General features: G+C 40.6%; 1 protein-coding gene across 8 annotated transcripts in view; it reads left to right on the plus strand.

Annotated features, from left to right (window-relative positions):
* TERB1 (telomere repeat binding bouquet formation protein 1) overlaps positions 1–24,124 on the plus strand; it is a 34,731-nt gene that overhangs the window by 1,003 nt on the left and 9,604 nt on the right. For 5 of the 8 annotated variants that reach the window (XM_075838628.1, XM_075838627.1, XM_075838623.1 and 2 more), the window contains exons 3-16: positions 1,010–1,138; positions 1,231–1,362; positions 1,483–1,543; positions 1,640–1,752; positions 1,893–2,015; positions 2,419–2,571; positions 4,267–4,398; positions 4,801–4,926; positions 7,197–7,357; positions 7,861–8,109; positions 9,763–10,073; positions 12,467–12,516; positions 14,461–14,526; positions 19,148–19,315. In XM_075838628.1, the coding sequence (XP_075694743.1) occupies positions 1,010–1,138; positions 1,231–1,362; positions 1,483–1,543; positions 1,640–1,752; positions 1,893–2,015; positions 2,419–2,571; positions 4,267–4,398; positions 4,801–4,926; positions 7,197–7,357; positions 7,861–8,109; positions 9,763–10,073; positions 12,467–12,516; positions 14,461–14,526; positions 19,148–19,315 (1,974 nt within the window). The remainder of the gene's footprint in view (positions 1–1,009; positions 1,139–1,230; positions 1,363–1,482; positions 1,544–1,639; positions 1,753–1,892; positions 2,016–2,418; positions 2,572–4,266; positions 4,399–4,800; positions 4,927–7,196; positions 7,358–7,860; positions 8,110–9,762; positions 10,074–12,466; positions 12,517–14,460; positions 14,527–19,147; positions 19,316–24,124) is intronic. The other 3 variants (XM_075838624.1, XM_075838625.1, XM_075838629.1) reach the window with 3 other exon arrangements.

The following is a 24,124-nucleotide window of genomic DNA, read 5'->3' on the forward strand; positions in this document are numbered from 1 at the left end:
CGTGACATACTGATGACATACACACGTAAAAAACGCAGACACGCACCATACACTGATGTCACACGGAACTGCAACGCAGGAAAACGCTGCGTTTTTTACGCGCGCAAAATGGACACGTTCGTGTGAATAAGGCCTAAGGAATATATATACTGTACGTTAACAGTTTTATTATTAATGAAACTCCAGATGAGAAGCACACAGCGTTGCTTATTAAATTTGGGGTAAATAAAAACTTTGATGACCACCAGTGACTAATGCAAAAGTGTGAAGATATTTGCACTGTAAGAAGGATAAAACAGTGATATTGTACTGGGATTACTAATAAGATAAAGGATTGAAAGGTTCTACTTGAGGTGATTTTCCACTTTTGGGTAAACTTTGGAGTATAAACTAAAGCTGGCCGTCAAAGGAGATCGCCGCCCACCGACTCCACCATAAACATGCACACTCGGCCTAGCGTGCATGTTTATTTCATTGGGGGAAAAGGTGATGAGTTCAGCCAACTTTTATCTCACGTGTATGGTCGGCTTCAGGCGTTTCGTAATATTGCGCTAAAGTGCTTCTATGTTTTATACAACCCCATTTCATACGGCGTAAAAAGCTGATATAGCCCTCGGATGGCGTGTCCTCACTTTTAGCTATTGCTAAGAGTCAAATCGAGCAACTGTTCTGGAGAAATGCTGACCTCCATTAAAAACAGTTGACTCCTATTGGTTTTAGTGGGCATTCTGCAATGCTTTAATTTTCCTGTAGAGGCGCTGCAGAGAAAACATGCATTTACCCAGTGGTCCACCATTAAAATCAGAGCGTTTCAGCAGTGGGACACACAGTTTATAAAAGGGTTGTGCAAACCACACAAACCTTATAACCAGCCCTTGTTTTTCTATATCTAGTAGTGTACCCTATTGCTAGTGTTCCTTGAAAGGAGCACGATTTTATCTGTATTATATGGCGATAGGTAATTATATGGGTGGCATAAATGTTATTTTTTTGTATGTTTGTTTTACAGGTGATGCATGTGACTACTTCAGAGAAATTGGTGGCTTAATATTTCTCAACAACCTATCAAAATCCAGCACACACTCCATATTAAAAGAAGCTTCCTTGTATACACTAGCAGTTCTAGCAGAAAGCAATGGTAATATTGTACTACTCCTCTAACCTCCTGACTAGTAACTAGTAAAATATTTCAAGATATTTTCCTTTACACTTTCTTGATTTCCATTTAAGTCTATTGTCAGCAAACTTTGTGCACATCGGCGGTCTTTGAAGATGTCCACGCAGTGTTATCGGATGAGCGATCATCTATAAACCTGAAACGGATGTGCGTTTTCATCTTCATTGTCTTAGTTTCAAATAACAGTGAGTCCCTATTTTAGAGATCAGTAAACGCTCCTTCACACATTATTACTAGTTAGTTTGATTTAATTGAGTCATTCTGATACATAATCCTGATTATTTCTGATATAACCATTTTTTCAGAGACTGGTCAGAGCCTTGCTAAAGATACAGGATGTATTGATATACTTCTCCCTTTATTTAGGTAAATTGTGTAAATCCATTTTTTTTTTTTTTATTTCAAAATCTTATACCGGCACAGAAATATATTCTCTTTTTTTTTTCCTTTAATACTTTGCAGCAAAATGTTGACATGCCACATGGTTCTGGCCAGTGGAAACACAAATCCCCAATATCAGCTTTGGTCGTCTGTCTGCAGCGCTCTGTGTGCCTGTGTCAATAACCCGCAGAATAGTAAGAGCTCTTTATATTCACTGTTCTCTTCCTGACAGGTGAATGAATAAGGTTTATTCACCCGTGAAGGGCGATGGCGGTGATTGGTACCATTTTTGCATTTCAATCTATGACTTATTAATTTTCTGTTTCTCTTTTAGAAGAAAACCAGAAACTTTGCAGTTCAGCATTTCCACAGGCAATTGAATGGCTTCAGGAGTTTCTCCAACATGAGATCGCCCGACCTATCTGTTCCCTGATTGGACTCACTGTTGCCAATAGTAGTAAGTCCTTGGCAGCCTTGTTACTGTCACCTTTGACTATATGCATGCATGTATACATATATATACACACACACACATAAATATATATACACATATATATATATATATACATATATACATATATATACACACACATATATATATACACACACACACACACACACACACACACACACACACACATATATATATATATATAAACACACACACACACACACACACACACACACACATATATATATACACACACATATATATATACATATACACATACATATATATATATATACATACACACATATATATATATATATATATATATATATATCATATCTCCTAAATGTTTGCAGGGTGATGTTATGGCTTTTATAGATATTTTCCATTCAAAATTTTCTTCCTTTAGGATTTGCCCAGGACTACTTTACTTCTATTGGAGGGCTGGATATATTGTCTGACGTCTTATCCCATCTGGTGAATGGTTTACAAGTAAAAAGTTTGGATTTCAGACTTGCTATAGTGGTTACAAAGACTTTGGATTCCTGTATTGCAGAAAACTGTAAGTAACCAAAATCGCACATTTGTAAAAAACAAAAAAAGAACAGCAGTGGAAATATTCCTAGAATGATATGTCATTGAAACCTTTATGTGGCAAACAAACAGACGGTCACCCAGTGTGGACGAGCTTTTAAACTCTGCGTACAGTGGTCTAATTATTATTTCTATGGTAGGTCCACTGCACTATGGGTGTTTTGCCATCTCACATTAGTTCTCTAAAACCATTTAGTAATATAAATAGACACCGATATTTACCACTAATCCCTATTCAGCCGATCTACTGCACTGTAACAAACATTATGACCTATAAAAAAAAAAATAGCAGTACCACCAAAATGTATAAATAATATTTCATCTTTATTAGTACACTATTTTATAAAACAACATGATCATTATTTAAAAAGATAATGGATTTACACAAACAACATGATGCTGGGGAGAAGATGGGTCACAACATTTCATGGGATAAAAATAAATAAGTAATGTGTATATATATATATATATGTATGTATTTGTTTATTTATTAAGGTTTTGTACAAAAATTGTGCACAGAAATAGACACCAAAGAGTAATAATATTTGTAAGAAAACAGAAATTGCATAGTCAAATAATAGCAACAAAACAAAATATAATTCCTAAAAAGGACTTAAAGTGAAAGAGCAAAAGAAATATAACATACATGGATCCCAGATTTAATACAAAAGTTCAGAATATTAAAGTGCATATGCAACTTATTACGGGAAAACCATATAGCCTAACAGTACCCTGAGTCAAAAGCCAATCCAACATGCCCACCACAGCAAAAGGATACCCCAATGAATAAACAGCACATAAAATACCACGATAAGGGTATGTTCACAAGCTTAACAAAAAACGTCTGAAAATATGGAGCTGTTTTCAAGGGAAAACAGCTCCTGATTTTCAGACGTTTTTTGAGCTACTCGCGTTTTTCGCTGCGTTTTTTACGGCCGTTTTTGGAGCTGTTTTCAATAGAGTCTATGAAAAACGGCTCCAAAAACGGCCCAAGAAGTGTCCTGCACTTCTTTTGACAGTGTCGCGTAAAATAAAGGCTCGTGGGAACAGAACATCGTAAAACCCATTGCAGGCAATGGGCAGATGTTTGTAGGCATATTAGGGGCGTTTTTTTCAGGCGTAATTCGAGGTGTAAAACGCCCGAATTACGTCTGAAAATAGGCCGTGTGAACATACCCTAATAGTCAAATTACTTTGCTGGTGCAGATTAAGTGTACTGAGACTGCTCGGTCCTCTGGGCAATAAATGTCAAGGCCTTTTGTACCCATCTTGGTACGCTTGAGCTGGGTTAACACGTTACATTTATGTCGCATTTTTTCATTTGCTTTGGCTTTGCTTATTTGCAGACCCTGCAAAAAATTCTGTACCAACTAACATTACTTGGAAATTAATCTAAGGAATAGCACATTTTTTCTCACATGAGGCAGGGGTGTAGCTACAGGGGGTGCAGGGGTATCAGTCACACCTGGGCTCTTGTGCCCTCTGACAATTAAGAAGACGCCAGTGTTATAAATGGCACATTGTAGGTGGGGGGCCCTGTTACAGATTTTCAATTGGTACCCGTGTGCTTCATAATTAGGCCTCCAATCTAACGTAATAGAGATACAATATATTATTAGAGCTCCTATAGTAACATTTGAACTATAATGCACTTGTTTTCCAGCTAAATCTGTCCATCAAGTGTCAAAGCACAACATTATATCAAATCTGATGATCCTGCTGTCCTGCGGAGCTCTGGAAGTAGAAGACAAGTTCAGCATTGTACTTACTATAGGCCACCTTACCGAAGACTGCGGTATGAGTTCTGCAGTAAAGTTTCGTCAGCTGTTAATAGTTTCCAATAGAACGCCATTAAAGTGTCATTACCCATATCAGTCATATCAGTCATTTACATAAAGGCAACATGTAACATGCTCAACGCTATTTCATACGCATTATGTATTTACCACTAGTTAATGCCACAGAGTCTTTACAAATCACATCAGTGGGTATTGTGAGAAGTCAGCGGGACATAGCTATGGTTTGATCCAGTTCCCTCTGCATTCATATTTTATTGACCGGCATGCTGCGCTGTTTACTGAAAACATTCACGTTAGCGGCTCAGGCACCATAACATTTACCCAGCAGTGGAGCAAGGATCAAATACGAGCTCAGAACAGTTATGTGATCTGTATTTAACAAGTGTCTCATTCCTCAGAGGCAAATCAATATGAACTACTGAAAAGCAATGGACTTCCACTCATGATTCAGGTTCTGGCTGAGTCACAGGATGACGAATTGCACAAAGCAGCGACATTCGTCCTTCAGAACTGCAGATGTATTAGTAAGATTTTATAGATTTCAAAAAATAATTGTAATTTTAAGCTGGCGTCACACAGCAGCGGTTGGGATGTGGTGCTGTATATCTACCACCCACCTCCGCCACGCATGTCAGTATTGGCTCTGACAGGGAAGAAGTGGATAAAGATTTTCTACTAAGAATTATTATTCCGGTCTAAGAAAGTCCTGGTATTTTTACACTAACAGATATACGAGTTCCGATCGACGATAACGATCCATGCTTCTATGTCGATCGGTGCTTGTTTTCTTTTATTTTGATCAAGAGGGGGTTAGTACGAACGATCGAGAGGGTGAACATCAACCCATGTAAAAGGGCTGTACGTTATATCCAGACAGAAGCTGTTAGCACATACGTTAAAGAGAATTGCATACACTAAATGTAGTGGAAGTTCAACAATACTGGATCGATATTAAAAGGAATTTGGCACCAGGAAATCTGTCAACTTTAAATGCGGGAACGTGTCAAATCTCAGATGTTCAATGGCACCCAATAAACAACCCCAAAAAGTACCAGTTCGAGGGGTTCAGAGCTTTGTTGACTAGGGTAACGCTACAGCTGCATAGAACATGTGCATGTCCATTTTTAATAACCTCTACTGTTATCATTGAGCACATAGATGGAACCAACATGTTTGTGAATTAACCCCCAAAAAATTGTAAAACTATCAGCAAACAGTTTGCCAAATCCACTTCAGATGGGGTTGTTTTCTGCTGAACTCCGTGGCCCCCATTATACCATAGCCTAGGCCCACAGGTGAATTCTCTGGTAGGCCTAGTCAGACTATAAAAAAACACCTCATGCACTCTTAGGGTATGTTCACACGGCAGCGTCCGTTATGGCTGAAATTACGGTGCTGTTTTCAGGAGAAAACAGCGCCGTGATGGCATGTGCAGGCGTCTTTCGCTGCGTCCATTACGGACGTAATTAGAGCTGTTTTTCCATGGAGTCCATGGAAAATGGCTCCAATTACGTCTCAAGAAGTGACAGGCACTTCTTTGACGCGGGCGTCTTTTTTACGCGCCGCCTTTTGACAGTGGTGCGTAAAAAAAATGACCATCGGCACAGAACATCGTAAGACCCATTCAAATGAATGGGCATATGTTTGCTGCCGCTTTGGAGCCGTATTTTCGGACGTAATTCGGGGCTAAAACGCCCGAATTACGTCCGTAAATAGGGTGTGTGAACCCAGCCTTAAGGCTCTTTTACAAGGACCAACACTCAGGTGAATGAGAGCTGCATATGAATGAACGTTCCTGATTATTGCCCTGTCTAAATAGGGCAGCATTCAGATGACAACCGAGCAAACATTCGCTTCTCAGCAGATCGAATCTTTTATGCGGCCTGAAAAATAATCTGTTGTCGGAAGCACATCACCCCATGTAAACGCAATATACTGCAGACAGGATGCAAAATGTATAGAGAAATTATCGTATTAACGATCATTTGTCCCAATACAACGATCATTGCTCCGTTTTTAAATAGAACAAACTAGCACAGATCTACATACTGGTATTGGTGATCTGCCCGTTTAAAACCACCTTACATCAATCAAGAGCATAGCTTCTTACCTCTTTATGTCCTCTTGCTTAGGTATGGGTTAATAAGTTTGGGAATCGTGGAACATGCTGTCAATGAGGCCCCTGATCTGCCCTTTTGGGGACAGTTTAGTTAATGCAATTACACTCATTAGTTTGATTGGGTATAGATCAGAAGATCTTTAAAGGGTAACTAAACTTTCAAAAAAGCTTGATATGTCATACTGACATGTCAGAAGTTTTGATGATTGAGGATCCGAGCACAAAGACCCCCACCGATCGCTAAAACGAAGCAGCAGATGCTCTTGGGTGAGCGCTCAGCCGCTTAGTTTCTGATCGGCTTTTCTTGGAAATCTGAGCAAGTGGTGTATATAAAGTGTATGAGTCTGTACACTATTGCTCGGCTTCCCCAGAAAAGCCAATCAGAAACTAAACGGCACAGTGCTCACCAGAGAGCTTCTGCTGCTTAGTTTTAGCGATCGGTGGGGCTCTTAGTGCTCAGAACCCCACTAATCAAGACATCTGACATGTCAAAAGTTTATTGAAAGTTTAGTTACCCTTTAAGATACTCTTATTAAATTGTCCCAAACTGGTGTAAAATGTCCTCCAGTACTGTTCAGTATTACAATATGGGTAAGGTGTTTTTGCTATTATCACTGCTCTCTTATTTTTTGTTACCTTTATATTTTCACTTGATCCCTTTTACCCCGTACACAGCTGAAACATTGTCTCTCAATTTAAATAAACACATTCCAAGTGTAAATCTCGGCTCTCCGGCAAGTCACAGCAACCAAAGAGACAAATGTTTGGATGAATACTGGGGAAAGGCTGAAGAAATATTTCACAAAATACAAAATCTACAGCAACAGTATGATGAGGTATGGATAACTAGAATAAAAATAAGATGCTCTGTTTTACCACTGATAACAAAGCAAATTCAGATTTCCCTCTTTCTTCTCCGAAGTCATACTCAAAGGGGTCCTGAAAAACATAGTATGTAGGGTACTCACACAGGGGGGGCTGCTTTAACGGGCTGTTTCAAAATGACAGCTCCATTTCAGTTTGAAGCCGGCCCATCTATCAGCGGACAGTTTTATATGTGCGCTGCAGCGCCCACTACAGGGGAAATACAATATTACAAGTCTGTTATTCAAATCAGTTCTTTAGTGTAAGGACCCTGCATACAGCAGCCAAGATCTCTGCTTCCTGGACCCCTGTGAGCATGTCTTGGTAGGGAGACAGTGAGCTTAGCTGCAGCCAAATAATTATTTTTATTATTATTGACCCTTACATTCTCTGCTTGTGTTATTATAAGTAAGCACGGTCCGTAAAACAAAAAAATAGGTTGTGTCCTAGGTTATTATTTTATTCTATTTTGCAGAATATGGACAATATTGAGGGGAATGATAGAAGGGAGAATGTTGCTTCTAGTAGTGGGAAAGCAGTTGCATCTTTTCCCCAGTTTCCAAGTTTTTTAAACCACCCAAAGTACAGAGATGACCATCACATACCAGCTGGAGTCCAAGGAGAGTTACTGCATCAAAATCAAAATATATTGCAAGATAATTCACCCGCTGCAACACAGTGCTTCCATGAAGGAGTTGGCCTATCAAGGGACAGAACATCACTGGTATGTTAGCATTTTAGAAGTACAATTATAAGGCCCCATGCACACTGCCGTAATTTTGATCCACAATTACGGACCGTAATTGCGGATCAAAATACGGACCCATTCATTTCAATTGCCCACAAAACACCTTCCCGTATATTTACAGGAAGGTGTCCGGGCCGTAGAAAGCATCTGTAAAAATAGGACACAACCTCATTAGTTAACTATTATATGCATTATATGGGGCCATAAGGGTACAACCTGTGTTTGATGATATGTCTTCAGGTCAGGCCCCATGCACACGATCGTAAAATCATCTGTAATTACTGACCGTAATTATTGTCCTTAATTACAGTCTGTAATTACGGTCCCATTCATTTCTATGGCCGACGGACACCTTCCCATATGTTTATGGGAGGGTGTCCGTGCAGTAGAAACCTGCCGAAAAAAATAGGACATGTCCTATTCTTTCATTTTACGTACCGTGCTCCTATACTTTGTAATGGGAACACGGCCCGTAAATACGGACGGCTGTCCGTCCGTGCCCGTAATTACGGGTCAAAATTACGGACACGGTCGTGTGCATGAAGCTTCAGTCATTGCAATTTTGAAAATTCTTTAAATCCCTACTGATGTACTCAATGTTAAAGCGTAAAGGCCCTTTTACACGGGCCAATGATTTGGCAAACAGGACAATGATTAGCCGATGAACAGGCAAAAGCTCGTTCATCGGCTGATCTGCTGGTTTATGCAGCAAAAAATATTATTGTTGTCAGCAGCAATGTGTAAACAGGGAGATATTCTGCGGACATGATGGAAATGAGGGGATGAACGATTGTAGTAACAATCACTCATCTCCATACTAGCTCCTTGTAAAAAAGGTGCAAACGAGCGCAGATCAACAAGCTGTCTCATATAATAGGACCCTAACTGTCAGTTCAGCAAACTTTTCATAGCGACATGTCAGAAGTTTTGATCAGTGGGGGTCTGTGCGCCGAGACCTTCACTGATCGCTAAAACAAACGGGCAGAATGGCTCACCCAAATGCTTTGCCTTTTCGTCCGCGATCAGAAATCCTACTGTGCCTGAAGATGGGCTCACATAGAATGTCCATGAGTTCATCATCAGGCTGAAGACGCGCTCATATACTATCTATGGACTGGCCATATCGGCCAAAGAGGCAAAGCATTTAGGTGAGCGCTTCTGCCTGTTTGTTTTAGTGATCAGTGGGGGTCTCAGCAGCTGGACCCCACCAATCAAAACTTATGGCATGTCAAAAGTTTGCTGAAAAAAGAGTTACTCCTTAAAGAAAAGATTCCAAAACATAACATTATATTGGGGAACAGTTATATTTGAATACTCCAGATGTATCCCACCCACTCACCTCCACCTGCCGACTTGCATCCTCTGCTGTCAGCTACTCCCCGTACAGTGCCACCCTTGCCAAAAGTCTATCCACTCAACCATTATCAAAACATGGTGATCTATACTTCACAGCAAGTTCATTTGTGTTTCATCTTCGGGTCAGTAGAATGCCCAGGTGGGCCAGTGGGTCCTGACATATGACAAGCTTTGGCCAGGTGCTGATGTCGGCATTGTTTAGAACAGTTTTATTGTACTGTGTATTATATTCCGCTTGTTTTCCACAAGTTACATGAAGTTTATTTTATCTAGGATAAAGTAAGACGGCAGATCATTTCAGAGACAACTAAACTGCAGAAATCCGCTGCAACATCACGTCAGCTCAGTAAAACTTGCAGTGACGGCTGTGTAGCTCAAGAGACTTGTGCAGATTTGCAAAGCAGAGATCCGAGCGGCAGGCCAGATTCTTCCAGAAATAACATTACTTCCAGGGATGCAGTCACTCAAACACTGGGAAATCATGTGATGGAGAACTTACATAACGATCTCCCCCCGCCACACAGGGAGCTGTCAGGGGCAGCTGAGCAGTCTAGTCCTCAAGCGTGTGCTGTCAGAGATTTAAGGTACAGTATGTTGCACTTTGGACTCTGCTTGTATCAAAAGGCTATTGGTAAAACTTCAAGAGTCACATCTCCAATTTACTTTACTGCTTTCGGTCCCATTTTCAGTATACACCATTCTTGACATGGACCTCCAAATAATTTATAACACCATCTATTCATGATGTCACTCATCTACCATTATTAGTACTATGACTGGGTTTTAGCCATAGATGCACATGCAAATGTGTGTATGTCAATGGTGGAGTCCGAGTGGATAGCCACAGCTATCTAATGTATATGACCATCTTAAAAATCTATTAAAGGGGTAGTACGGGATAAGGAAAACATTGCTGCTTTCTTCGATAAACAACGCTACTCCTGACCGTGGGCTGTGTTTGGTATTGCAGCTCAATCCTTTTCAAGTGAAGGGACATGAGCTGTAATACCAGACACAGCGCTTGGACTGGAGTGGCGCTGTGTCTGCTATTACGAGACCAACCATATAATTTAATGTCATACATATCTTTTAAATCCAGGAAACGATGGTTATAAATAATAGTTTAGTATTGCCCTATGACCCCACATTCAGGGTTTGTACACTTTCAGCAAATTCATGTTATTTTTTGTATAATTAAAGGCTGCGTACACCTTTGAAATAGATTCGAACTGTGATCGATGACAGGTGGATCCTGCGTGTCAGAGACATGCCGCTGAACTGACGGATTCAGGTCTCATCGCACGATACATCTGCACCGTATACAGTATACAAAGCAGCTGTATCTCAAAAAGTAAAAATAATTTTTAATAAAAAGTATTTACAAAGTCTCACCAAACAGACTGATAGACATTATTATTAGTATTATTAATAAAATAAAGAAAACGATTTCAAAGTTGTACATGGCCTTTAATAGGTTATAAAATTTCCAATAGACTTTCTGTATTAATTCCTCACTGTTTTCACAATCTCTGCTTGTTTTTATTCAGCAGGAACATTTCATTCTTTACTTCCAGTGGATAAAATTCTGTCCATGGTCATGTGATGGACACACAGGTGCTGGGATCGTTACAATTACAGTATGGGTATCAGAGCTGTAACTTTTAACGATTCCAGCGCCTGTGTGTCCATCACATGACCATGTAAAAAGCCCAGCACCTGTGTGTCCATCACATGACCATGTAACTATCCGAGCACCTGTGTGTCCATCACATGACCATGTAACGATCCCAGTACCTGTGTGCCCATCACATGACCATGTAACAATCCCAGCACCTGTGTGTCCATCTCATGACCATGTAACGATCACAGCACCAGTGTGTCCATCACATGACCATGTTACGATCCCAGCACCTGTGTGTCCATCACATGACCATGTAACAATCCCAGCACCTGTGTGTCCATCTCATGACCATGTAATGATCCCAGCACCTGTGTGTCCATCTCATGACCATGTAATGATCACAGCACCAGTGTGTCCATCACATGACCATGTTACGATCCCAGCACCTGTGTGTCCATCACATGACCATGTAACAATCCCAGCACCTGTGTGTCCATCACATGACCATGTAACGATCCCAGCATCTGTGCGTCCATCATTTGACCTTGTAATGATCCCAGCACCTGTGTGTCCATCACATGACCATGTTATGATCCCAGCACCTGTGTGTCCATCACATGACCATATTATGATCCCAGCACCTGTGTGTCCATCACATGACCATGTAAGGATCCCAGCACCCGTTTGTCCGTCAAATGACCTAGTTCACACTGGGTTCTTTGGCGCTGTATTTCATGCTTAAACCGCACCAAAAAACTTCTGAAATTGCCTCCCATTAAATTTAATGGGAGGCGGAGGCTCCACGCGAGTGGAAAAAACATTTCCACCTCAAAAACCCCATTAAAATTAATGGGAGACACAAAGGGCCGCAGCGGTTTTTGACACGGTTTTTTAGTAAAAATTGCTTGCGGTTTTTTCCTTTGCCTGTTGAAGAAAGAGGTAAGAAAACGCCCCAAAAACCGCGTGTGGTACAAACCACTTAAAAAACAAAACAAAAACTGAGCTGATTTTTCCAGGCAGAATTCTCAGTGTGAACTGACCCTAACGATCCCAGCGCCTGTGTGTCCGTCACATGACCATGGACAGAGATTTATCCACTGGAAGTAAACAATGAATTTTGCTACTCAATAACAACAAGCAGAGATCTCGAAAATCGGGAGGAATTAATACAGAAAGTATATTACAGAATTGTATAACTTTTAATTATACAAAAAATAAAATTGATTTACTGAAAGTGGAAAATCCCTTTAATTTATTTATTATATGATCATCATTATTATTATTAAAACCTCCCATGGTTAAAACTTTGCATTTACCAGTCTTCATAGTATTTATTTATTTATTTATTTTTTACAGAATAAACACATCTAAGCATCCAACTTCAGTTCGTAAAGAAAATAATCTAGGTAAGGTAAGACATGACAGAGATTCATAGCTCGGCATGCCAAATGTGCCACTCAGTACATTACTATGGATGCATTTGTCACACAGCTATGGCGCAATTGTAAAGTCACCCAATAGTCGCTCATTTACATCTAATTTTGTCACTTGAATTCCATTACAAATGACATAACTAGGATCCCCATGACCAATTACTTTGACATTGGGTAATAAATAAGACGCAATATTTTTACGAGCCCGCAAAGTACATAAAATGTTTTCAATTAAAACCTGAAAATTCTTATGTAACTTCAATTTACCCTAATGCCCCACTTCCCCCATGCGCCACTCACAGATGAGTGAAATATTTGGGTTAACTGCAGTCGCATGTGTATTTTTAGGTTTTAAGTGTATTCCGCAAAAAAAACGGAAACCTTACGGAACGGAAACAAACCGAAACCATTTGCAACGGAAATTACAATTGAAATCAATGCTAATGCAAACGGAGGCTATGGTTTCCCTTTGGCTTTACGTTCATCGGACGGAAAGGTCGAACCGAACCGATGAACGGAAGTCCAACGCTGATGTGAACACAGCCTAAGGCTCTACAACGGCCATTGATCGGGCAAATGAACATTCATAAACGGAGCAACAATTATATTATCATTGTCGGTGGCACATCTCCCTGTGTAAACAGGGAGATGTGCTGCCAACATGATGTAAATGTATGGGGATGAGCGATCGTAGTAACAATCGCCCCCTTCCCCCGATACATAACCAAGCATTGCTCCTTGAGTAAGGAGCACACGAGCACTGATCAACGAGCTGTCTCATTGATCGGCGCTAATTATCGCATCCCATATTGCCCATGTATAACGACCCTTAGACAGCTAGGGCATCAGTAATCTAATTCTTGATATTCAAATTCGGCAAGAATTCCTATTGGGACGAAATTGGTCTCTCCTGCGGTCATCTCCTATATGTGGGCTGCTTCGCCTCTATTCTAAAGCTTCCGCCAAATTCTGCCTACCTATCATAAATCTCCAGAGAAAGGAGAATTAATGAATGCAGCACAGGTTTATATTTAATGCAGATCAAATAAAGTGTTTGAATTTTAAATCTTAATAAAGTTCCTATGACTTTTCAGGTGAATACAGTGCTAAGCAGGTTTTCAGAAACCAAAAATCATAAGTACCTCAATAATCAATAAAATCTGTAATCTGTGGGGAAACCTGGCAGAAAGCGTCCAATTTCCCTGTAGCACCACTACAAGGAAAGTTAAAGAGGCTCTGTCACCAGATTATAAGTGCCCTATCTCCTAGATAATGTGATCGACGCTGTAATGTAGATAACAGCAGTGGTTTTTTATTTAGAAAAACTATCAATTTTGACGAAGTTATGACCTATTTTAGATTTATGCTAATGACTTCTTAATGCCCAACTGGGCGTGTTTTTACTTTTTGACCAAGTGAGCGTTGTGGAGAGAAGTGTATGACGCTGACCAATAAGTGACCAATCAGCGTCATACACTTCTCTCCATTCATTTACACAGCACATAGTGATCTAGCTAGATCATGATGTGCAGTCACATACACACATATTAACGTTACTGAAGTGTCTTGAGAGTTAATAGACGTCGCGTCCAGCCAGGACGCGATGTGTATTCACAATCCCGACACTTTGGTAACGTTTGTGTGGGACTTACAGCACAGCAAGCGTAATCTCACGAGATCACGCTTGCTGTCATTGAGTCCCACACAACGTTACCAAAGTGTCGGGATTGTGAATACACATCGCGTCCTGGCTGGACGCGACGTCTATTAACTCTCAAGACACTTCAGTAACGTTAATATGTGTGTATGTGACTGCACATCATGATCTAGCTAGATCACTATGTGCTGTGTAAATGAATGGAGAGAAGTGTATGACGCTGATTGGTCACTTATTATTATTATTATTTTTATTATTAGATCCTATGATGATTTGTGCTGATATAATCGATAAAGAGATAAGCAGCGTTACCCGGCGATGTTCAGGTAATTTAAGTAATTAATATATCTCCATATCAGAAACAGTGTCAGGTGCATGCACTGAAAGTCAGGCAAAAAGTGTATGAGCAGAGCAGGTTTGATCACCGACCTGCCAATTAATTAGCTGGCGGTGGCCAGTTGATGTAGTGAGGAAGCCTAAGGGAGGTGGTGGGATAAAGGCTAGAGATTGTAGAGGTGAGTGACAGATTGCTGGGTGGACAACACCTATGGCCATTGACTGGAACTAGGACAGGTACCAACATTGCGTTCTGGCCTTATTATTTTGATACTACATAAAAGGGGTTGTCCAGGCACCGGGCGTTTTTTCATACTGATAACCCACCTATCCTGTGGATAGGTCATCAGTATATGATCCTGGGGGCTAGACACCCGGACCCCGCACCAATCAGCTTCTCTGGCTTCCTCCATGAACCGGATGTTATGCCGTGTTCAGTGACAGAAGCAGATGGCTCCAGTCACAAATGATAAATGGGCGATCTTAAAATCCACTTTGTATTATGCAAAATTTATTTCTATATGTAACAAGTATAAATGACTAAAATTAAACCCCACATGGCTTACACCGTCTGTAAAAAGTGCAATATATGACAAAAAAAGGGCACTTCAAAAAGACAAATCTGAGAGCACAGCCGTAGCCTTTCAAAATTACAAAAAGCTTAATAAAATCTTCAAAAAATTATTAAATTTAGCAAAAATACAAAATGAAAGGCAGGTGGCCAAGGAAAGCAAAACAAATCCCAAAACATTCTTCAAGTATGTAAATGCAAAGAAGCCAAGGTCTGAACATGTAGGGCCCCTAAATAGTGGTAATGGGGAGTTGGTCACAGGGGATCAAGAGAAGGCAGAGTTACTAAATGGGTTTTTTAGCTCTGAATATACAACAGAAGAAAGAGCAGCTGATGTAGCCGGTGCCAGTGCTGTTAATACATTGATTAATATACTGAATGGGATGAATGTAGATATGGTCCGAGCTAAGTTAAATAAAATAAATGTACACAAGGCCCTGGGACCAGATGGGTTACACCCTAGAGTTCTTAAAGAGCTTAGTTCAGTTATTTCTCTCCCCCTCTTCATAATATTCAGAGATTCTCTAGTGACTGGTATAGTGCCAAGGGACTGGCGCAGGGCAAATGTGGTGCCTATTTTTAAAAAGGGCTCTAGGTCTTCCCCGGGTAATTATAGACCAGTAAGCTTAACATCAATTGTGGGAAAAATGTTCGAGGGACTATTGAGGGACTATATACAGGATTATGTGACAAAAAAATTGTATTATAAGTGACAGCCAGCTTGGTTTTACTAAGGACAGAAGCTGTCAAACCAACCTGATTTGTTTTTATGAGGAGGTGAGCAGAAGCCTAGACAGAGGGGCCGCTGTGGATTTAGTGTTTTTGGACTTTGCAAAGGCATTTACACTGTCCCTCATAGACATCTAATGGGTAAATTAAGGACTATAGGTTTAGAAAGTATAGTTTGTAATTGGATTGAGAATTGGCTCAAGGATCGTATCCAGAGAGTTGTGGTCAATGATTCCTACTCTGAATTGTCCCCAGTTATAAGTGGTGTACCCCAGGGTTCAGTGCTGGGACCCCTATTAGTCAACTTATTTATTAATGATATAGAGGATGGGATTAATAGCACTATTTCTATTTTTGCAGAGGACAACAAGCTATGTAGTAATGTTCAGTCTATGGAAGATGTTCGTAAATTGCAAGCTGATTTGGACACACTAAGTGTTTGGGCATCCACTTGGCAAATTAAGTTTAATGTAGATAAATGTAAAGTTATGCATCTGGGTACCAACAACCTGCAGCATCATATGTCCTAGGAGGAGCTACACTGGGGGAGTCACTTGTTGAGAAGGATCTGGTTGTACTTGTAGATCATAAACTAAATAACAGCATGCAGTGTCAATCAGCTGCTTCAAAGGCCAGCAAGATATTGTCGTGTATTAAAAGAGGCATGGACTCGCGGGACAGGGATGTAATATTACCACTTTACAAAGCATTAGTGAGGCCTCATCTACAATATGCAGTTCAGTTCTGGGCTCCAGTTCATAGAAAGGATGCCCTGGAGTTGGAAAAAATACAAAGAAGAGCAACAAAACTAATAAGGGGCATGGAGAATCTAAGTTAGGAGGAAAGATTAATAGAATTAAACCTATTTAGCCTTGAGAAAAGACGACTAAGGGGGGACATGATTAAAGTGTAGCTAAACGTTCGGCAAACTTCTGACATGTCATAGTGACATGTCAGAAGTTTGGATTGGTGGGGGTCCGAGCACGGAGACCCCCACCAATCGCTAGAACTAAGCATCTGAAGCACTCGTGTGAGTATTCAGCTGCTTCGTTTCTGTTCGGCTTTTTCCGGAAATAAATGTATCAGAGTACGGGCTCATAGACTTTGTTTTGAGTCCGAACGTTTAGCTACACTTTAACTTATATAAATATATTAATGGCACATACAAAAAATATGGTGAAATCCTGTTCCTTGTAAAAAAAACTCAAAATACATGGGGGCGCTCCCTCCGTCTGAAGAAAAAAAAGATCAATCTCCAGAGGCGACAAGTCTTCTTTACTGTGAGAACTGTGAATCTATGGAATAGTCACCGCAGGAGCCGTCACAGCAGGGACAGTAGATGGCTTTAAAAAAGGGTTAGATAATTTCCTAGAACAAAAAAATATTAGCTCCTATGTGTAGAAATTTTTCCTTCCCTTTTCCCATCCCTTGGTTGAACTTGATGGACATTTGTCTTTTTTCAACCGTACAAGCTATGTAACTATGTAACTGTATAGCGGCCGTGCTGCAGTACTGCTATTCAAGTGAATAGGAGCAGAGTTACAGTGCTGCAGCACGGCCGCTGTACAGTGTACGGAGACATCTGCTTCCGACACTGAACACTGCATAACATCCGGTGCCCGGAACAGCTGATCGGTGCGGGGTCCGGGTGTTGGACCCCCACCGATCATATACTGATGACCTATCCTGTGGATAGGTCATCAGTATGAAAAACTCTCCCATGCCCGGACAACCTCTTTGAAGTCCAAGAGTCCAAAAATATATATATTGGCAGCAGAAAAAGTAATACAAATATTAAAAGAACAAAAACTTTGGTGGTCTTTGTTACTTTTTCTGCTGCCAGATTTTTGTGTTGTTTTTTTTTACTGCTGGACAGCCCCTTTAATGAAGAACAGTTTTATTTGTTTTTACATGTGGTCTCCCTGGCATGTCCTAGAAATTTCGGAGCTCGTAAGCCAAAACCTTGGAACGTCCACAGCACAGAGTATCAGGTCGTTAGAATGATCACAGTGCAGTTTTTACGATTTAGAGCAGGGGTCAGCAATATATATATATTTGGTGCCACAGCCGGCACTTGGGGCATGGTTTGCTGGCACACTTCCTTCCCCCAGTGATTGGTGGCTCTGAACACAGTGAGATATAGCAGCACTTCTTTTTGTTCTGATAAAAAGAGATAGTGACACAATGCAGCACTGCTCTGTACTAGTGTTCAGCATCGCCAAGTGCATAATTAAATTCCGCTCTCTCCTGGTGATCAGCGCCGCACGGATGGAGTTCAGTAACTGCTCTGTAAAAGATAGCAAAAGTTTACAGCCCCCCTATGTGCACCCCCCAAGCCGGTGTTCAGTACCGTGGTCTCTCCTATGTCCCCCCGCCAAGTTGGTGTTCAGTACCGTGGACTCTCCTATGTTCCCCTGCCAAGCTGATGTTCAGTACCGTGGTCTCTCCTATGTTCCCCATCCAAGTTGGTGTTCAGTAGCAGCGGTTTTTCCTACGTGCTCCACCCCAACCTGGTGTTCAGCAGTCGCTCTCTCTCCTGTGGGCATCGCCCTCAAGCTGGTGTTCAGTAGTCGCGGTCTCTCCTGCGTGCAGTTCCGCCTAGCTGGTGTTCAGTAGCCACAGTCTCTATGTGCACCCCCCCCCCAGCTGGTGTTCAGTAGCCACAGTCTCTATGTGCACCCCCCCAGCTGCTGTTCAGTAGCCACAGTCTCTATGTGCACCCCCCCCCCCAGCTGCTGTTCAGTAGCCACAGTCACTATGTGCACCCCCCCAGCTGCTGTTCAGTAGCCACAGTCTCTATGTGCACCCCCCCCCAGCTGCTGTTCAGTAGCCACAGTCTCTATGTGCACCCCCCCCCCCCCCCCCCCCCAGCTGGTGTTCAGTAGCCTCATATGCACCAAAGTTGGATCATCTTCGCAAAGAAAGTTAGGGACAAGGGTCACACTAAAGTGCAAGTTTAATTCACTGATTAATTGATTTATGATACATAATATCAGTTATCTTAACAATAAAACATATTAGACATTTTGTTAGTCAAGGCTTTACAGATACACAGTTTTAGTCTTCATTAGATAAAGTAATTATAAATGTAAAACTTTCCCAACATACGTGGTAACAGTTTGTCTTATATGACATTCATGTTTACATGGCTCATTGATTTTTTTTTTGGCACGCCATGCAAAAACAGTTGCCTACCCCTGATCTGGAGGGTTCACAGCTCCTTTGTATAACTCCGTTACGTGATTCAGCATAGTACATTAAGTCTTCTGTGAATATGATTTATTTGTTTGTTTCCCATCTCTTTTTTCCAGGCTGTCTTGTCACAGGGCATGTCATGAATAGTAGAAACTGCAGCAAGATCTTGATAGGATGTCCACATTTGTGTGATCGTCACAGAGTTATTCTACAGGCGGAAGAGCGATATAGAACCGAATATAAAAAAGTCCTCTATGGCACCGGAGGCGACACAGCACAGAAAAGTAATGACGTTTAAAGCAATTGTATTAGGTATTGAAAGGGAAACATGAGAATAACATGAGATATTTTCATGTAATTACTAAAAATGAAGAAGAATTTATCTCATGAAGACAAAACCTTTTCTAAAGATTGCTGGTGATCAGCTCATTCTTGTGGGTCCGGATCTTGGATCGCACAGCAATCAGCTTGACAATACATTTTCCCTGCAGCGACCATGGACAGGCCAAATGGGCTAGAGCGGGAGCCTCTCTTACTTAGTGGCTCTCCTCTCTAGCTCATAAAGGGTCCTGAGTGGAGGACCCTCTACCTCTTCTTATGACATCCATATGTCCTTGAACATAGATTGTACAATATCCAGTGCCTCTCACCCCCTTCCCCTGCCTTGGCCCGAATCTGTCCATTATACAGGTGAAGTATGAGGAGCTCCTTGTAGAAGTTACATATGATCTTCCTATTAGGAGGGTCCGATGTAGTTTTTGATAAAGATTTTATTTTTGCCAAAATCAAGAGGAGACTTAATGGAGGGGAAGTATGAGTAAAAGTTTTGTACTACTACATTTTTTCTTTTAACCATGACCCGTTTTTGGCAAAAAAAAAAATGCTTTCAAAAACAACATGTGAACTGGGCCTTAGAGGGTTTGATGGTCTCCTTGATATGAAAACTATAATGGGAAACTCTGTGTTTCTCTTTAAGTATATCTCTGACGGGAAATGGCCCTTTTACACGGGCCAATAATCGGGCAAATGAGAGTTCATCTGCCCATTTATGCGGCCAATAAAATGGTCGATAGTCGGCAGGATAACTCCCTGTGTAAGCAGGGAGATGTGCTGCCAACCTGATCGAAATGTATGGGAACGAACGATCGTAGTAACGATCGCTGATCCCCAGGCATAACCAATCATTGCTCCTTGTGAAGGAAGCATACGAGCGCCGATCGACGAGCTGTCTTGTGGATCGGCGCTCATTTACCCGGCCCATTAACCCCGTGTAAAAGAACCTCAAGACATAAATGTAATTAGGTTGACAGAATGTAATATATTCTATTTGAGCAGATGCTTTTATGATATGAGTGGATAAATCCAGTCCTAGGGATTATTTCCTAGGCCGGCAATGACTGGTCAATCATACAGTACTATGTAAATATCCGCCTGCTATTACAAGTCCGTGCCAACAGTTTCTATGGTTACTTATCTACGCTGGAAGGAATATGTCTAGACACCCCAGCAGGGGCAGCTCAGCCTAAATACATCCTGCCTAAAAAAACAAAAACAAGCGCTTCGACCTGTTGCGTGTGGACAGCCACATGTTTGGTAATGGACGTATTCTCGGATCTCTGCTACATGTCACTTTAGGTTTCATCCTATTTTGGCCTTTCTGATAACTTGGTGCAGTGACTACAAACGCTGTATGACAACTGCGCAAGGAATATACTAGGAGTCTTTTTCACACCTGCACTCAAAAAGCAAATACTATTAGGCCAAATGCACATGATGCGTATTATGTACAGATTTGCAGCGTGCCAATCTATCTTGCGTTTCCGCTTGCAAACTGTATCTAACTAGTTTTAAAAAATTAAAAAACGCAGCAAAATCCGCAGCATAAAAACACACATATTTCTGCATCAAATTGTAAAAACCGCACCTAAAAACGCATAAATTTTACCTGCGGAATTACCCGCAGTTTTGATGTGGATTTTCTACACCAAATTCTGCAACGTGTGCATGTAACCCTATAGAAGCATGGACTTTAGCATATATCCTACGCATCTATTATGCATTCTGCCCCAATAGGGACAAATGTAGAATCTGGACACGAATATTGGAACCACTAACTAGCGTTCACATCCGATATAACAACAGGAAAGAGTAGCGCAGGAGGCTGCAATATTTCTATTAAATTACCAGACGCCAGTAGTTCTATCATTTACATCACTCACATGCCACTAAAATAGCACACATAGCATATGTTATAGCAGCATTGAGAACGGAGCTTTATATGAGTTTTACACATAGATTCAAGTCATGAAATGCATAATATGGTTCATATTAGAATTTATATTACATTACATTGACTTAGAATTTTATTGATCACAATTTATTTTAGAGTGACCCTCTTGAATACGAGCTGGGACTCCCACCAAATGTTAAAACTCATTAATGCACCCGTACAAGACTATGGCTGGGCTATCAACCTTCTAGTGACGGTGGTGTTCGCAGACCCCCACGTTGTAAGCTTCGGACATGGAGTAGGTCGCTTGAAACCTGGGTTCACACTGCACGTTTTGGTGGCATTTTTAGCAAGCTTTTTTTTTTTTGTGGTATATAAACACCCATGTCTATTAATTCAAGTCAATCAACCAAAGCAAAAAATGCCTGCTAAAAATGCAACAAAAACGCACAGTGTGAACCCAGCCTGACCTATAAGTGAGAGCACACCAAATTTAAAGAGACACTTCGGGTTAATGCTAAAATGCTCTGCTCAAGTGTGATTCTGGCCTACAGAAATACCAGTGCAGGTAATACCTAGATACCACTGTGTGCAGGGCATCCTGAATCACCAGAAGCCCCAGTATTATTGTCGTGACATGGGATGGTCGTAATATTCTTACTTTATGTTTGATCTCTACAGGTGTTGGAAGAGAAGACTAGACAGAACAACCCAATAAACACTTGTGAGAGTAGATTTGTTGACACAGAAGCGATTAATACTCCCACATCTAAAACCTTCATATCTTCTGCGCTGACATATAGTGATGAATGACGTTTGAGAGCTGGCGCTTATGCACTCCAGAAGTTCTGCGTACAGCATTTGTCAAGAGTGTATTCACAATCCATCCATCGCTTTGTCATGCTAGAAACTGTTAAACTCCACACTGGGAGGCAGACTTATTCATTTCTTGCCCGACATCAGGATAAGGCTGGGTTCACACGACCTATTTTCAGGCATAAACGAGTCGTATTATGCCTCGATTTACGCCTGAAAATACGGCTACAATACGTCGGCAAACATCTGCCCATTCATTTGAATGGGTTTGCCGACGTACTGTGCAGACAACCTGTCATTATGCGTCGTCGATTGACAGCTGTCAAACGACGACGCGTAAAAATACAGCCTCGTCAAAAGAAGTGCAGGACACTTATATACATTATATGCGGGACACTTATATACATTATATGCGGGACACTTATATACATTATATGCGGGACACTTATATACATTATATGCAGGACACTTATATACATTATATGCAGGACACTTCTATACATTATATGCGGGACACTTCTATACATTATATGCGGGACACTTATATACATTATATGCGGGACACTTATATACATTATATGCGGGACACTTATATACATTATATGCAGGACACTTATATACATTATATGCGGGGCACTTATATACATTATATGCAGGACACTTATATACATTATATGCGGGACACTTATATACATTATATGCGGGACACTTATATACATTATATGCGGGACACTTCTATACATTATATGCGGGACACTTCTATACATTATATGCGGGACACTTCTATACATTATATGCGGGACACTTCTATACATTATATGCGGGACACTTCTATACATTATATGCGGGACACTTCTATACATTATATGCGGGACACTTATATACATTATATGCGGGACACTTATATACATTATATGCGGGACACTTATATACATTATATGCGGGACACTTATATACATTATATGCGGGACACTTATATACATTATATGCGGGACACTTATATACATTATATGCGGGACACTTATATACATTATATGCGGGACACTTATATACATTATATGCGGGACACTTCTATACATTATATGCGGGACACTTCTATACATTATATGCGGGACACTTCTATACATTATATGCGGGACACTTATATACATTATATGCGGGACACTTATATACATTATATGCGGGACACTTATATACATTATATGCGGGGCACTTATATACATTATATGCGGGACACTTATATACATTATATGCGGGACACTTATATACATTATATGCGGGACACTTATATACATTATATGCGGGACACTTATATACATTATATGCGGGACACTTATATACATTATATGCGGGACACTTATATACATTATATGCAGGACACTTATATACATTATATGCGGGACACTTATATACATTATATGCGGGACACTTATATACATTATATGCGGGACACTTATATACATTATATGCGGGGCACTTATATACATTATATGCAGGACACTTATATACATTATATGCGGGGCACTTATATACATTATATGCGGGACACTTATATACATTATATGCGGGACACTTATATACATTATATGCGGGACACTTATATACATTATATGCGGGACACTTATATACATTATATGCGGGACACTTATATACATTATATGCAGGACACTTATATACATTATATGCGGGACACTTATATACATTATATGCGGGACACTTATATACATTATATGCGGGACACTTATATACATTATATGCGGGACACATATACATTATATGCGGGACACTTATATACATTATATGCGGGACACTTATATACATTATATGCGGGACACTTATATACATTATATGCGGGACACTTATATACATTATGTGCGGGACACTTATATACATTATATGCGGGACACTTATATACATTATATGCGGGACACTTATATACATTATATGCGGGACACTTCTATACATTATATGCGGGACACTTATATACATTATATGCGGGACACTTATATACATTATATGCGGGACACTTATATACATTATATGCGGG

Source organism: Rhinoderma darwinii, chromosome 9 (assembly GCF_050947455.1).
Source record: "Rhinoderma darwinii isolate aRhiDar2 chromosome 9, aRhiDar2.hap1, whole genome shotgun sequence".
In the NCBI taxonomy this organism is placed as follows: domain Eukaryota; kingdom Metazoa; phylum Chordata; class Amphibia; order Anura; family Rhinodermatidae; genus Rhinoderma; species Rhinoderma darwinii.